Raw genomic sequence first — 17607 nt, forward strand, 5'->3', positions numbered from 1 at the left:
GATGTGAAGACTGCACATTTGTTGTGAAAGCTGTATGTTGGTTCTGGAGGCTGCATGTTGGTTCTGGAGGCTTCATTTGGCTTCTGATAGCTGAATGTCAGTTATTTAGGCTGTATGCCGCTTGTGGAGGCTGCATGTCTGTTGTAAAGCTGTGTGTTGGTTCTGGAGGCTGCATGTTGGACACCAAGTATGGACGCAACAGAGTGCTTCTACTTGCACAGCTTTAATGTTTTTTTTTGGTTTTTTTTTGAATATTCACAATTGATTGTGAGGGAGGATCAAAGTATTGCAAAAGATTAAACATATACTTACATAAATAACCAGAAGTAACTGTTTTTCCCATGTTGGTGCGCAGCAAAGGTAACAATCCACCACGCCAGTATCTATGGAGATGAGCTCTGACTAAGAGTGGGTGGCCCTCATGGTAACTAAGAAAATGAAGAGTCCCTCAGTGACCACTTACTGCTGATGAATGCCAATGATTGATGCTATGTATATAAACACATGCAGATCAGGAACGCTCTCATTGAGGCATCTGCAGTTGTAGAGGCATATTGAAAAAGCAGATACTGACCACTGAATGTGTTTTTTGAAATCTTATCTTAGCACAGGACCTGCCTTCCATTTGTCTCTGTCTCTCCGCAGTCCTGTCATAATACCTTTCAGGAGAGTCAGGTTGAATGTGCATGTTCCCTGGTTTGGAATAGAAGGTTGTGTGGATAGATGCCTATTACACTCATTTCACTTTTGACTCAATTACATGCAGTTGAATGTCATTCATTCCAAGGCTTTGGTTCCAGCTCAGTCTTATGCTAAGTAACAAATGGCTTGTGGCAGCCGTGTATCTGTCACGCTCAGCGCGGGTGTATGTGTGTGCGTGGAGCTCATCTGTCAGAGCTGAGGCCCTTTATCTGTAGCTCTACAGTCTGTGCCTTCCAGAGCTCGTTCTGGCCAGCCCTCCTCCAGGAAGCATTTTGGTGCAGATTAGACTCTCTCAAGGAGCACACTTGAACTGGTCCCAAGCACCCAGAACCGCCAGGCTTCAGAAAGTCTATTTATGTTCATCATCATGCTCTTCAAATGCTGTCTCCTTTTGACTCGTTTCACGATTGGCTGCTTGTACAATGACACAATTGCATTTCGATGTGTTTTTGCCTCCTGAAAAAGGCCTGCTCATCGTGGTCTGCGTGTTAGTCCCATATAAAAAATGCACGCCTGTGGAGACATTTTAAATCTGCTAATGTATTCAGAGTGCATGCATTGAATGCATTGAATTGCTGACTTTGCAGAAAAATAACGTTTAAAAAAAAAAAAAGTTCAAATTTGAGGTGTGCTGAACATGTTTTGGAATTTCTTACTTACAGCAATGACAACTTTGTAAGAGACGGTCAGGAGCGCTCAAATGTGCTGCACGTTAATCCGTTTATTCAAGTCTGCAATGGGGACGAGACATAGTCTGACATTTATTCCCTAACTGATGCAAAAATATGTTTCAAATAAGGGATTAACTTTTCCCACTGATCCACTGAAGTTAAGACTGGACTTATGAGCTTTACCTGAAACATTTTCTTTCCTCTACTCAGGTTCCTTATGCTAGTGACTGCGTCCTTGAGCCAACAAGGAATTGTTTATTATGTGTGTTTGGGTGTACATAGATAAACACAAGTAATTCTCGAGCACATATATCCTTTCACAGGCTTTAATATGATCCTTCCTGTGTCCTTGGAGGAAACCCCTCAAGTTATGTGTAGTCTAAATGATTAGGCTCATAATCAGGGCTCGATCTAGCCTTTTAGGGGCAGGTTTTTTTTGGCATCCCCCTCCTCTTGGTAGCTGATGTGCTGTAAAATTAGTGTCTTACTAATTACTACAAAGACTACCACAAGCTGTATAAGTTCTATACATTTATAACAGGCTAATTTGTGAATTGCTGATAATTGGATGCTTGTTTGGGATTCTAATAGATCACAATTTAAATTACAGAGAACTTTCTAGGGTTCGGTCTGTGTGTCCTCCTTACCCAGCTAACTTAAAGTTAGCTCGATCTAACCCTGCTTCTTTACTGTTATGAATGCTTTACTTTGTATGATTTTTTTTTTTCCCCTCTTTGACAGCGACTCCTACCCTTGTTTCTGTTGATTCTCTGTTCGTGATAAACGTCAGGCTTTTATTATATCTGAGTATCTAAACCTGGATTAGTAGAGAAAATTGTTAATTGTGACTATGTTTATTAGACTTTGAAGCTGAAACTTATTCAGGAAGTCTGTCTAAGTTGAACCTGCTTTGTTAGACAGACCCCAGATGGATGACTTCTTGTTGTTCAACTATAAGCCAAAACAAATGTCATAAGTTTAATACCATAAAAAACAAAACATACCTTTATCTGTAAGCTTTTTTCTTCTCATCTTCTCTTTTTTGGCTCCATGTGCATCTTAGAAGCAAGCATCTTAGAGAGCATAATGGTACAGTAATAACCCAAAAGTTGTTAGGATGCCCCCTGGCGGCCCTGAGCAGCTGCTTATGCCGCTTATTAGGTAGAGCCAGCCCTCATAATAATCTTCTAATGTGATGTAGTCAGTGATGCAGAGTGGTGGCAGTCATTGGTATAGCGTAGTCCACAGGTGCCCTAGTGCTGGAGTACTCCCAGTACCATGGACATTTTTTTGTTTTCCTGCTTGAAAACACCCAATTCAACTCAGGAAGGTAATTAGCTGCTTATTTGGATCAGATGTGTTGGGAGCATGGAAAAGACTGAAACGTGCAGGGCAGGGGGTACTCCAGGACCAGGGTTGGGAACCAGTGGTGTAGTACATAACACTGCTGCCCTCCAAGCGTCAGACATGGATTTGAATCCCTGCCTAGTAACAGCGCCGTGCTATACCAAAAACAGTCCATGGGCAAGACTCCTAACACTTGCCTACCGATGTAACATTATTGAATTGTAAGTTGCTCTGGATAAGAACTGTGCATTGGTTCTGAAGGTTGAATGTTGGTTCTGAAGGTTGAATGTTGGCTCTGAAGGTTGAATGTTCGTTGTGAAGGCTGCATGGAGGTTCTGAAGGTTCTTTTAGGCACTGATTATGCCAGCAACCAAATAGCTTACTTATAGAACCTCAACTGATCATGTAGCATGAGAGTCAAGGCAAGGCTGAAATTTTGGTTCTAAGTATGGCTGTAATGATTACTTGATTAAAGTCGACTACTTGATTTTTTTTTAAATCACTAATTAATATATATCTTCTTAATGTATCTTTAGTGATTATATGGCAATTTGCATAATGAACATTTTAAATTCTCATCCGATGAAACAGAGCCTGGTAGATTTTGGCATATAATGTTTTATTATGTCTTTTTAAAGGCCCCCTTTTTCTACTGAAAAAACTTTTAGACTATTCATGGTTTGTAATTGTTTACCTAAGTCCATTATTATTTACTATGACCTTTTTAAAAACATTTTACATGATTAATTGTCAAAATAATTGGTAGATTGCTTGATTACTAATATTAATAATGACAGCTATAATTCCATGTAACTTTCATATTACATGCTGAATTGCTTTTAGCAGCCTCCCTCACTGCGTTAAAGACCCCAGTCTGTCTTTGTAGAATATAAAATAAATACCTAGACCACATATTAACTCTCTATTAAGAATTAATGTTATTAATATTGTACAGACAGCTTTACTGACAGGCCTGCAGTGATTTTTGAGGGCAAGATGTATAAGCAGAGAAAGTGATGTGTAGCAGGGCCAGTAAAACTGTGCTCTTTCTTCTCCATCGCTGATCTGTGTAACACACAGCAGAGTGAAAGGAAATGTTCCACCATGTTTCTCTCTCCATCAGTCTGAGTAAACACTCCAGAAAGGTTTATTCTCTTCCTCAAGGTCTTTTTTTCTTCCTCTTCCTCTCTTTCGCTTTATTGACAAAAGACATTTCACCCCACCCCATTCAGCTGTCAGCTCCAGGACAACAAACTGCTGCATGGAGGAAACGTGGTTTAGCAAAATGTAGGTGCATTAAATGGGTTGTGAGATGGAATCAATTTGCGTAAGCATTCTTTTTTTTTTGGTGTTGTCTTTGCCTGTAAAACAGGAGAATTGACTTTCAATCTGAAGTTCTCTTCACATTTTTCTGTATTGCGTGTAGGAGTATTGAGTGAACATTGATATTTTACGATCAAATTATATTTAAGTTCCCATTAATAAAGTTAATGAGCACATATTTCCTAAATGATGCTAAAGTAATATCTTACAATCTTGACTTAGCTTTTTTTGTCTGGAATGTTCTCCTAAAATTATACCAAATGGAGCCTCACACATTACTGCAAAAGTTAACCAGACAACCTGTCAGATAGGAAGCTTATTTATTTTTTTTAAATGTATTTTCAGCTTTTAAGACTATCTGAAGCACTCAGCAAATGACACACATTGGGGAATTCCACCGATTTTGAAAATTTCTGCATAATTCAGTCGTTCTGATGTGAAATGTAGCATTGTGGAGAAACTTACAAAGTAAAAAAAAAATTGTGGTGGTAGAAACCAGATGTCTGTGTTCTACCTCACAGAAAGCTATTACATGGTAATGAAATGTTTATGAAACCGCTGCTTGATGCTTGAGACAGTGCTTTACGATAGTTTTCAGACAAGGCTTTGGCCTAAAATGTAGTCCCCAAAGAAAACTTCTATTTTTTGGATTTGCCACTACTTTACCATTACCACTGTTAGATATAAAACCTCAGATGAAATGTAAAGGTTCTCTGGTCATTTTGGTCATTAATAAAGCAGCCGTAATTGCATGGTAAACATCCTGACCCCTGTTTTCTGTCAGTCACTATAAAGAAAAATTAGTCATTAAGGCAACTAAATTATTGTTCCTTTTCTATTTTGTGGCTTGCAGGACTCGGCTCAGGAGAGCGTCATCACCAGAGATATCCATCGCACCTTCCCTGCTCATGACTACTTTAAGGATTCGGACGGTGATGGTCAAGACTCCCTTTACAAGATCTGCAAGGTGAGCAGTACTGTTTCCCTTAGCTTGTTGACTCAAGTTGGCCTCTGTTTTATTGTAATAATACCTGCCGTTGTTTAATGTTTCAGTAGTGACCGTATCTATGATATACGCAGAAAAACATATTATTACAGTCATAATAACATATTGTCATATCTCCCATCCCTGCTGGACCCCTCCCATCACCCAGAATCACATCACCAGTCCTCAACCTCTGGTTTCTTCACTTTGGTTTCCTTTATTCCCCAGTCTTAATGGCGAAAAAGTACAGAAAAACTGTGCCTAAGAGAAAATATGGGTCTTGTGTCAAAAGTGGAGCCAAAAATATATCTAGGGATGTATCTGTGGTACATTTAAACAGCCTCAGGAATATGAGGAAATGTTTCAACAAATAGTTTTCTTTGTTTGGTGGAGTGTGAAGGGAAGTGGTGGTATGTAGTGTGATAGCTAAAGGGCAGTACCGATCATTAACAATAAATAAGCACAGTTGTGGGCAGTTTCACTTTACATCAGTATGAATTTCCTTGTATGTTTTAATAAAAACAAAATGTGGGTTTTTTTTAGAAAAACAGTACCGTAGTGTTCACTCCCCAGTAAACAAGCATGTATGAAAACTAAGCTGAAGTTGCAAAAACAGCCCACAGCAGTTTAGCTCCACCCATTTACACTGAAGTTATAAAGAGTGTGTTTTTTTTCTTTTTTTGTTGATTCTTGTTTTGTTTTGTTTTTTTTTTGAAAGAGGTGCAATACAAGGCAGTCTTGCATATATCAGTCTTAAAGGCACATTAACAAAACCAACCTGTTTCATTCTAAGAGATAAAGAGGTTGGAAAATGGTCATTGTAAAATTAATTATGACTACTTTTGGCAAATAAACCTATACACATGTCATAAATGGACATAGGTAATGTATGATATGGACCCTTTAAGTATAATAACTTTAAAAAGTAAAGTAAAATATCTAAACTAAAGTAAAATATCTTTAGTGTTATCTACACCTGGTTATATTAAGTCACCGGCTGCACATACGTTATTGGGAATTTATTTTATTTATTTGGATTAATTCCAATTCCTTTTGCTAAACATTTACTAGTTTAGCTTTATATCTTTATTTCTGTATGAATCATGTTCTTTAACTAGATATACTATGTTGGATGAATATTTTTAATTATGCATTGATGATGTTTTTTGTAAATTAAGTATTGAACCTTTTTAAATATCGCATCTGTAGCATTGCTCCTTTAATAAGCGAGAAACAGAGCGACAGAAAGCTTTGTTTGCTGATTTTAAATCTCCTTTGTAAGGAGTTCTTAGAAGCTCTCCATCACCTGATTGCTACTGCCAGATTAAAAGAGCCTTGAATTGCACACAGAGGCTCTTTGTTACGCTTGGATGCTGGAGCGTATTTTAGATATCTGCACTCATTTGAAGTGACTAGCATAATCAGAATGTGTCGTAACTGTGGTTTGTCAAAAAGCTTATTTCAAATTGATTTCAGGTTAACTAATTAGACTGTTTTTGTCCTGCAGGCTTATTCTGTATATGATGAGGAGATTGGATATTGCCAAGGCCAGTCGTTCCTGGCTGCTGTATTACTGTTGCATGTGAGTAATCGTTTTACTTTTCTTTTTTTTTAATTTTGAACCCTTTAAACTTTAAGGATCCATGAGCATACACTTCAGTTCCTCACTCTCATAACTACATAGCATACAGATTAGATTCTTGCAGTTAGTGAATGATAATTAATAATAATTAGGGGTTTATATAAGGAGATAGTGGAGGAGAGCATTGTGACCGACAGAAAAGTATGAATAAAATGAAGCAATACGGAATTAAAAGAAGGATATTTCAAAGCAAAGCATGAGAAAAGGGTTTGGATGGGCTGGGGGGAGAGACGTTTTGAGGAAGAGAGGTTTTGAGGACTAGCAGAGGAGATAATGCACTGTATATATTGACACTATTGACACTGTTACTTAAAGACCTAAGCAAGCTTTCCTGAATGAATTTGAATTATAATGTCAAACATTTGAGGTGTTATGAGCATTTCACCTCTGAGAGAAGCTTAGCCTGTGTCTTACAGTGGAAGTGGGCATTAGTGGAGGCTTCTTTATGCAGTATAGCTCTGTTAGCACTCGGCCTTGCCCAGGAAGCCCAGGAGGCGTCAGGAATATTAATGACTTGGACTGTCTACCTGCAGGAGCCCATTCAGTCCTGGACACACACGCTGTCTCTGTGATTTAATACCCACCTTAGCCCCCCTCTCCCCCACCCCATACACACACACACACACACACATACACACACACACACACACACACACACACACACACAGAGTCTACAGCTCTGCAGCTGACAGAACACAGACAGATGTTTTCCACTGGGCCTGTGGCAAAAATACTCACTCACCACATTATGATACTCACTCACATACAATATGATACATCTCTCTCTTTCACTCTTTTACTCTCTCACTCTTTCCTTGAGTCTCTCGAAGAACCTCTTCTCAGTTTCTCAGTTCTCTCCCTCTCATGCACAAGTCCTTATATAACACCTCTCTCTTGCTCTTTCTCTATTTCTCTGTCTCTGTCTCTCTGTCTCTCCCTCTGTCTCTCCTGCTCTCTCTTTTCTCTCCTTTTCTCTCTCTCTGACTCTCTTCTCCCTCTTTCTCTCCCTCTGTCTCTCTCTCTCTTTTCTCTTTCTCTCAATTTGTTTTTCCCACTTGCTCTGTTCTTTCTTCTTATACTCTCTCTCTGTCTTTCACTTTTCTCTTTTCTCCCTTTCTCTCTCTCTTTCTCTCTCCATTTGTTTTTCCCACTTTCTCTGTTCTTCCCTCTTATGCTCTCTCGTTCTCTCTCTCTTTCTCTCTCTCTCTGTCTCTCTTTCCTTTTTTCCCCTCTTTCTCTCTGACCTTGCATCTTTTCTGTTCTCTGACTTTCTCTCTCTCTCTCTCTCTCTCTCTCTCTCTCTCTCTCTCTCTCTCTCTGTCTGTCTCTCTTTCTTTTTCCCCTCTTTCTCTCTGACCTTGCATCTTTTCTACTCTGTCTTCCTCTCTCTCACCCTCTATCACAGACACACTCTATCATAACATTGTGTCTTCCACTCTCTCTGTCCTCTCACCTCTATCTCATTCGTCGTCTCCATCTCTCCATCTAACCTCTCACATAGCTGCTCTTATCTTTAAACGCCTCTGAGAACTTCCGTCCCGTCTCAGTAGCTGATAGATTTCTGAGCACTTCCTCTGTAGACCGAATGGAGCACTCAGAACCTGAGTGAACTACACTCACATTTCAGCTGTTAAATGTTTATCTACTTAACAAACATTTAACAGGTTTGATTATTAAAATATTAAAATTCTGATGATTTAAAGTTTGCTTGGCGTATTGATGTTGAAGCCAGTGTAGTAGCCGATTCTATAAGAACTACTGTTTTCTGCAAAGAAATTACAAAACATATTCTCTTACTAAATTTATGTGTGTTCATGGGGACCAGATGCATTTGTGAGTTTTCTCCCCAGAGCTTAAACATGCTGACTTGAAAAATGTGGTAGAGAAATGATGAGCACAGCTTGTGTGTTTGTAGATGCCAGAGGAGCAGGCCTTCTGCGTGTTAGTGAAGATCATGTATGAGTACGGACTCAGGGACCTTTACAAGAACAACTTTGAGGATCTGCACTGCAAGTTCTACCAGTTGGAGCGCCTGATACAGGTTAGCACAACATCAAGGCCATCACTGCCAACTGTATTATTGCTTGAGTAAGATAATGCTTATGTTTAATTATCATTTGGGTTATTAGATTTTTTTTAAGGCTGAGCATGACTGTATATGTGTGTGTGTGTGTGTGTGTGTGTGTGTGTGTGTGTGTGTATATATACATATATCCAAAAAGGAAAATATGAATTATTTATATATATCGCTGCTGTCAGAAGAAAACCTTGTATCTCCATTTTTGACGTTTTTCAGTTTTTGACATAATCTGAAAATGCCTGCTTCCCTTTACAAATTTCATGACGAATGGACCACAAGAAACAGCCCAAAATGACTTGGGGAAAAAAGTTTGGTTCCACTGACTTACATTAAAAGTAGAGTATGTTTTTTCCTTCTCCTGTAAAGTTACTGTTTTTGAGATACAAGGTTTTCTTCCGACAGCAGCGATCTAAATAAAGAAAATATTTGGAAATACTTTAAACTAGGGCTGAGCAATATAATAATATATTCTCGCGTTTCACCTGATGTCACACTGTATAGTCGCCACCATTTTGAGGACCAAATCAGGGAGTGACTGTGCTGCGTGATGCCTTTAATTTGCTGTGCTTTGTCAATGATTCATCTACAAGACGCGACAGAAGCCAATGACGAGAGACACACAGACCTTTAATTCAGTGTTTTCAAACTCCAGACTTGGAGCCCCTGAACTGTATAGTTTAGTGTTTCTCTCTGCTGTTCGCATCTCGTTCAGCTCAAGAAGGGATTAATTGGCTAATTATATCAGGTATTTTAACCAGGCAAACCACAGTTATGCAGTGCAGGGGTTGCAGGACTGGAACTGAACTCTGCACTAACTGCACTAGCAAACTCACAAAACCATGTCTGTCAAAACACATCATAGTTTTCTGACCCACAACATTCAGTCTCATATTTAACTTTTATGTTTCTATGTTAAAACATCATTTAAATCTCCAGAAACAGAGAAGTGAAGTTATACCGGCTGTCTGCAGCTCCGTTAGGGGGACGACGTTCATCTCTCGACTGTTAACATTAGCAAAAGTTATCTAAAGGCTAGCATTGTTCACATCTGTGTTAATTAGCTGATGTGGCCTTAGCCTCCTATGATGAGTTTTTCTCCTCTTTAGCCACCATGGGATCCTTTACCCACCCTAACGTGAAGAGCTGATGGGCTTCTGTGCTTTTAAATGCTTTGAGAGACTCTCCAGAATAGGGAGAGGGTTTGTGTATGAGAGAAATATATAAGTTATGTCAGAAAAACACAAATTTGGTGGTTTTCCACCAGTTTAAGTGGAACCAGGAGTTCGGGGGAAACTGTAAAAGGGTAGCAGCCTAATTTTAGCCATCTTTCACCTCTAGTAATGTTCGTGCGGAGCAGGGAAGCCGGAAATTCGTCTCCATATATGGCGGCCACAACAGAAAAATCATGTGACTGAAACCCTTGGATACCATTATTGTGATCAGTTATGTCACAACACAATACAGAATGCTTTTCTGAACATATTGTGCATATCCTCAGTACTTGCAGAACACTGACCAACTGCATGTTTCATTAAAGAAAGCAAAATTAGTCCTGTTTAACTGTATTTAGTGCCACACAATATGCCATATTGTGAATAATTAATAAAATCATTGTATTAGATTTTGGTAGTATTTCTTAAAATGTAGCACTACTGCTTATTTTTTGTTGGTTCCAACTGATCAGATGTCTGAAAAAGTAAATATTGTATCATGTATTGTGAATTTTTTTTTTTAAGTATCACAATATTATGCTTTTGCTATATCATACATCTACTTTCTGTGGCAGAAAATCAGAATTTCCTACTTAGAGCTGATATCAAAATATAACACAAAGTCATTCAGTGCCAGATTTCTTTACCTTGAAATGGTCAGATATGGGCCATTTACTATGTGCATTGTTGAATTGCCAACTAATCATCATGGTTTGTTTCCCTTCCATCATGTTGCTGATTCATTGAGAAGATACATTTTAATCAATGAGTCATTTTATTTGATTTACCGAGTTTAATCGAGTTATTGTTACGGCCGTTGGTTTTAGATGGTGTTTAGGGGGCTAAATGAAATGTTTGTAGGCTTGCATGTGAGTATGAGCTAGAAGACGTTAGTCCAATCATGACTAGCCCTGTGAAAAGCTCTACTTGTTGAAAGCTTTGCTGTCTGGTATGATTGGATAACACCTGCTCTTGCTTTGACACAGAATAACGCTCTCGAGCTTACACTGCGGTGCGACTATCGTAAGAGGAGCTCACACGCCACCCTCCTTTAAGCTATTAGACTGACTCCACTGCAAAATGGGTTTTAATTTTGTGCTAAAATGCAATTAGGACCAAAGCGGGCCTCTTTCAGCACTCAGCCCAATACAGTTAGTATTGATAAGCTCCCCCATGACTAGAGTGTTAGCATCGATCGGTCCAGAGGAAGAAACACACACAGGTGGAGGAAGCCATGCTGGACAGGAACTCTGGAAGAATTCCATCTTAAGCAGCTCTGCTGTTACTTTCCTACTCTGTCTCTGATCAAACAATGTGATCAAACCATGTAATAAAATATTTTTTTTTATCTTTTCTCACCCATTTTGACTGTGGGCATTTTAGAAAGATTATTAAAGAGATCTTTTTAGCTGATTTCTTTCATTTTGTTTTGTAGCAGTTCCTCAAATTTAGTTAATCATTGTCACATTAAAACTTAACTCAAAACCTCATTTTTTTATACCAACCGAAAATGCTAACATCTTTTTTGTGAACATTTCATGATAAATGCATCTACAAAAATGCTCCAAAATTACTTATAAAACCTCTTTATGCTAACATACATAAAAATAAAAAAAAAGGTAGACGTTTTACTCTCCTATGAAGTTTGCATTTTGGACATTTTTCAACAGTGCCAAAATTTAATTCTCACATTTCTGTTGTCTTATTTGGTGATCATATCTCATACATTTCTCTTCTCATATTTATCAGAAGAGATGAAAATTGTCAACAAGTACTCAAGTTGAATTTTTGGCTAAACTGTGAAGTAATAATTACTGAGGTAGTAGTAAAAAATATGAAGAAAATAAAAAAACAAAGTCATCTATCAGGATGTAGGAGAACGATTCTCTGGAAAAAATGAAATGCAGGGAATATGATGAATATGATTTATAAAAGAAACAGGAATAATATAGACCAACATAACTAATAAATGTACTCGAATTAGCATGTAAAGTATCTTCTATTCAAATGACTCGAACAAGTACAGGTTATTCAAAATTGTCTTTGTGTTTTTTGGTGCTTGTATGCCACAGGCCTAAGTGGCCAAATTGGCCGATTATCTGGCTTGCTTCCAAGCTGTCAATAGTACAGACTGATGACTGACACAGATTAAGCTCAAATAGACAAACAGTTCTCAATGCTGTGTTTTAAAGGTGTTACAGCACCAAGTCAGAAATAAGGAATTTAGTTGTTTTCCTAAGACTTATTATGTGTCTCAGTAGATTTGTTATAATTTTATTAACGTTTGCCTCAACCCAACAAATAAAAAAGAGCTCACATTCTGTCTGTTGAGATGTAAACATATAAAAGTGAAAGCTAACAACTTTGGACAGTAATTGCAACCATGTGATTACGTAATAATTGTGACAGGCCTAAATATAACAACCAGTAAGAGACATATTGTATGATAAATGAATTCATACTGGCCAGTCAGACCACATATAAAGATAAATCCAAAGAAAAGCAGGCTAGGTAATATGCTATAAATAGTACAGTGGGAAATGCAAAAGCATGGTGTGTTGGTTAAAGATTTTACTTCAGACTGAGGAGTAGCACGTCTGTAAACTGTGTTTTTCTTCCTGTTCTCTATAGGAGCAGCTGCCAGAGTTGTGGTCTCACTTCCAGGATCTGAACCTGGAGGCCCACATGTACGCTTCGCAGTGGTTCCTCACGCTCTTCACAGCCAAGTTCCCCCTCTGCATGGTCTTCCACATCACTGACCTGCTGCTCAGTGAGGTCCTTAAACACTTTCATTAATTCAAGTAATTAGTGCCAGGAATGCAGTTTTGGAGAAATAGAGAAGATCCAGCACAAGGATCAATGAGAGATTGTATTTGAGCTCTGTCATTTTTTTTAGATTTTAAAAACAGGTCACATATAACTTGACAGTCATCTTTCATCATCTTTCTTGTTGCACATACTGACATCCATTTTCTACTTTTTTAACTTGCCTAGTCAGGCTCCGGGGTAGGTTACTTCTGTAAAACAGAACTTAAAATCTCTTGGAGAATCACCAAAGCCTTTTTTTCTCCGACTTGGTTTATATCTTTCAAAAGAAGTGCTTTTGCCTTTCACGTTCCTCTGAGAGCTTTTTATATTTTTTGGTCTTTTCTTCAGCCGAAGTGGTTGTAGCCTGAGGCGGGACAATTAAAAGTTTTCCCAGTCTGTCTCAGTCAATGAGTCGCATGATAAGAATCTGTTAGATCTGTGTAAGGGCACCTCTCTCTCTCTGTCTCTTTCCTCTTGTCTCCGTCCATTTATTCCTCTCTTTATCTTTCATGTGTGTTATGCTCTTTCTGCTTTGAGGCTTGTTTTACTTCCTTTTGTTGCACAGATACATTTCCACCTTGATTTAACAACTTATTTATGTTTTTTTGAGGCAGGCTCTCTGGGCATTGTCTTGTGTTCTCTCAAAATACTTGTTTTTGCAGATTATTTGGATTTGTGGAGGATTCCTTCAAAAAAAAGGAAAGAGAAAGGCCTAAAAGAATTGAAGGGGAATTCCACAGATGTTTTTAAAAATTCAAAAATTCTGCATAAAAGTCCACTGTAAATAAATTCTGAATTCTGTAATGTTTCTTTGCAACAAACCATTTCACATCAAACTACTCTGAATGACTACACTTTAAAGGGTACCGAAATTCTGAAAAACTGCTGCAGTTCCCCTTTAATAGTCGTAGTCCACTTAATCTAGTGCAGAATGAAAACTCTTTAGAAAGGAAGGATGTAGGTCCAGCCATGATCCTAATAGCAAATTGACCATTTTAGTCACTTTAATGTAGAGCTGTCAAATATATATGTTTACTAGCCATTATCACAATATTAGCGTTCACAATGCTGATATCACAAAAGTCTACAGTGTGCAAATGAGCGCTCTGACCAATCAGAGAGTGTTTTTTATGTGCTTTGAACATTTTGACCAATCACCGATGTTGTTTGGCTGTCTGGATAAATCAAGGCATTTATGACAAATATAAATTATTTTAATAAATTATTATTTATTTAATAAAAACTAATGCAGGTTTATTTGTCCACATGCAGGCCCATGTATTTTGCGCCAAGACCACTCACAATATGTATTAATAAAATCATAAGAGTATTTTGTTCATATCATGCAGCTCTACTTTGACATACAGTATTGTGCAAAAGTCAGAGACCACCCTTCTTTTATTTTATGTGTAGTAAAAATGGCCATTAAGTACAAGTTACTCAATTTGCAAGAAACATTTTTGAGTTGGATTGGATATCAGATAATCCAGGGAAAAATTTACAGAAAAGAAGTGAAATAACAGGAGTTTCAAAAACTTGAAAGGAGTTCAAAAAATGATTAAAGGTTGTAGAGAAAATGAGACTGCTAACAACTGCGCAAGACCTGTTGGACCACCAAAACTATCCCCATCAGATGAGCAGCACTCAAAGCTTTCATCTTTAAGAGAGAGGAGAAAATCAGGCTGCTTCAAATCTGAAAACATCCACAGGTTTTTCTGTCCATTTTTCCGCTGTGAGAAGACGACTCAACAAGAAGCCCTCAGACAAACAGACAAAAAAGAAGAACATTTGGAAATCAAACAAAGGAGCTGCTGGTGCTCTCAGAATAATGGACTGACCACCCCAGAGTCCAGACCTCTTCATTACTGAATGTGTTTGGGAATACTTGGATCATAAAAAAGCAGAAAATGCAACCAACTTCAAAGTGTTACTACTGAAAAGCTTAATGTTGTATTTAGTTATTGAGTCTTCATGTACTTTTTTCCTGTCACTGAAAAATTAATCATTTAACTTAATGGCCATTTTCACTGAAAATTAAATAAATGAGGGGTGGTCACTGATTTTTTGCACAGTACAGTATGAGATCATGAAAGGTAAAGATGTCCTGACTAACTTCTCAACTTAATATGCAAATGACTGTTACTATGGATCTGAAAGGATGTGTAGATGTCAAGTTGCCATTACTGACAGAATAAAGAATATGTGCCCTTGAACATCAATACTGGACATCTGAGATGCGGATAAAGGTTTACTGGACTGTGAAGTCTGCATGGAATTGAGAACTGATTAATTGGATTGTGAAAAGTAGAAAAAAGCAACCAACTTCTGAACTTTGGAGGTATGCAGATTTCTCTGAAAACATGAAAGCAAAGCTTCTGAAAAGAATGGAAGCTGTAATAAAACAAAAGTGGACTTACTAAATAATGAGAAATGTGATTTTATAATTAGTTATTGAGGCTTCTGTATAATTTTTAATTAAATTTGTTTTCTGTTTTTTTTTTTCTTTTGCTAAAAAAAAATAACTTGCACTTAATGGTCGTTTTGACTGGAAATTAAATAACTGAAGGGTGGTCTCTGACTTGCGCAGTACTGTATATGTGCACTGTGGCCTGGTAGACTAGTTTATTAGCTTTCAGGTTAGCCTGTGTTTTGTCACGGATGTGTTAGGGGAATACACAGGGCTGGATCACTCCCTGCAGAACACACACACATACATGCTGCAGTGCAGACGCACAGCGATTCCCCCCACAGTTTCTGCACCAACCTCATAGCGCCATCTAGAGGCAGGTTTAACAGAGTTTTCCATCTGTGTTATTAATAGAGTGAGGGGGATATTTTTAGCGCTGTGTTGCCATGTGAACGGGTTGTCTGAGCGATGCTTGAGACGGGTGTTCCCATGCAGAGCTGACTTCAGCACTGCATCTCTGCTCTACTGTGATACCACCTGCTCCCACGCACACGCCCCATCTCAACTCCTGTCCCTCAGTTTGTGTGCTCACGTCCACCTGCCCATCACTCTGTGTCTTTGTGTGAGTGTGGTGTGTCTGTGAGAGAGTTAGAGAGATATTTGCTTCCCTTCTTTTCTCCGCCTGTCACTCTCTCTCCCTCATTGTATTGCTGTGCTATTTCTGGCCATGCAAATTCTCGCTACATAGTAACCGTCATTTGCATATTTAGTTGGGAAGTTAGTCAGGAAGTCTTCGCTTTTCATAATCTCATGCAGTACTGTGCAAAAGTCAGAGACCACCTTTCATTTATTTATTTCCAGTGAATATGGCCATTAAGTAAAATGATTAATTTTTCAGTGTCAGGAAAAAAGTACATGATGCCTCAATAACTGAATATAATATGACGTTTTTCATTACAGCTTCCATTCTTTTCAGGAGACTTGCTTTCAGTTTTTCAAAGAAATCTGCAGGGATATTTTTCCACACTTCCAAAGTTCACTCTGAGAAGTTGGTTGCATTTTCTGCTTTTCATGATCCAAGTAATCCCAATTACATTCAGTAATGAAGAAGTCTGGACTCTGGGGTGGTCAGTCCGTTGTTCTGAGAACACCAGCAGCTCCTTTATTTGATTTTCAAATTTTCTTCTTTTTTGGCTTTCTCTGTGAGGGCTTCTTGACAGCTACACATCTTTTTAGACCCAAAGCGCTGAGTTGTCTCAGGATGGACAGAAACACCTGTGGATTTTTTTCAGATCTGAAGCAGCTTGATTTTCTCCTCTCTCTCAAAGATGAAAGATGAAGTGCTGTTTATCTGTTGGGGGCAGTTCTGGTGGTCTACCAGGTCTTGCTCAGTTGTTAGTCCCATTTTCTCCATATCTTTTTACCATTTTTTTTAACTCCAGTCCCTTTTGAAAACTCTTGTTTTTCTGCTTATTTCCTTTGACTTTCCCCTTCCTGATCAAAGTGGATTATCTCATATGTAATCGTCTCAGAGATTTAGACCCTTTAGACTGGAAGTTAAATAAGTGGTGGTCTCTGCCTTCATATTTTTAAAACCATGCTTTAAAAATAGTGTTCAGAGTACTAACAGTACAGGAAGCTAACATGAGTATATATATATATATATATATATATATATATATATATATATATATATATATATATATATATATATATTTGGATATTATTTTTTAAAAGATTCATTCAGATTAGTTCTTTTTTTTCCTCTGGTATCCGATCCAGCATTTACTACTGATTGGCCCTCACTGATATTGATATGTCATATCTACCATGTAAAAACTCAAGTCTAAATGTTTATTAGAAATAATCAGCTAAGTAATCATTCAAAGCTACTGTAGTACAGCATGCTGTATCCGTATTATAAACCATAAGTCCGGTAACAGAAGAATAAGACAGCAATTCCTTTTAAATGATCAGTCAAAAGAAGCTGAAGAGATGTTCCTATCTGTTTTATAACAGTATGCATGTGTTTTTTTACACCTCTTTCTGCATCTCTCTGCAGGGCTTGAACATCATCTTCAATGTGGCGCTGGCTCTACTGAAGGTAATGCAGCACTCAGTTCTCTTTGAAATGCAGCATTATGGGCTCTGTGGAAGAAAGAGCTTAAAATGCTGGAGCTTAAAATGTACTCAAGGTTTCAAGGTTTCAAAATGTATTTGCCACATCAGTCCAACATGTGTACAGTGAAATTCCTGTCTGCAGAGGCGCCTTAATCAGTGAACAGAGACTATTGTGAGAAAACATTTCTGCAGTGTGACAGCACTCACAGTCTACAGTACAATATAAAATGCAAATCTGACCCTACGTGACACCTGATTGTACAGTTTAATGGGTTCTTTGTTTGATCATATCATTTAGCTCCTGAAAGTT

General features: G+C 38.0%; 1 protein-coding gene across 2 annotated transcripts in view; it reads left to right on the forward strand.

The window, feature by feature from the left end:
• rabgap1l (RAB GTPase activating protein 1-like) overlaps positions 1-17607 on the forward strand; it is a 139331-nt gene that overhangs the window by 81905 nt on the left and 39819 nt on the right. For both annotated transcript variants that reach the window (XM_036586151.1, XM_036586153.1), the window contains exons 14-18: positions 4897-5010; positions 6536-6610; positions 8586-8711; positions 12593-12736; positions 17239-17280. In XM_036586151.1, coding sequence (XP_036442044.1) covers positions 4897-5010; positions 6536-6610; positions 8586-8711; positions 12593-12736; positions 17239-17280 — 501 coding nt within the window. The remainder of the gene's footprint in view (positions 1-4896; positions 5011-6535; positions 6611-8585; positions 8712-12592; positions 12737-17238; positions 17281-17607) is intronic.

This window comes from Colossoma macropomum, unplaced genomic scaffold (assembly GCF_904425465.1).
Source record: "Colossoma macropomum unplaced genomic scaffold, Colossoma_macropomum, whole genome shotgun sequence".
NCBI classification, from domain to species: Eukaryota; Metazoa; Chordata; class Actinopteri; order Characiformes; family Serrasalmidae; genus Colossoma; species Colossoma macropomum.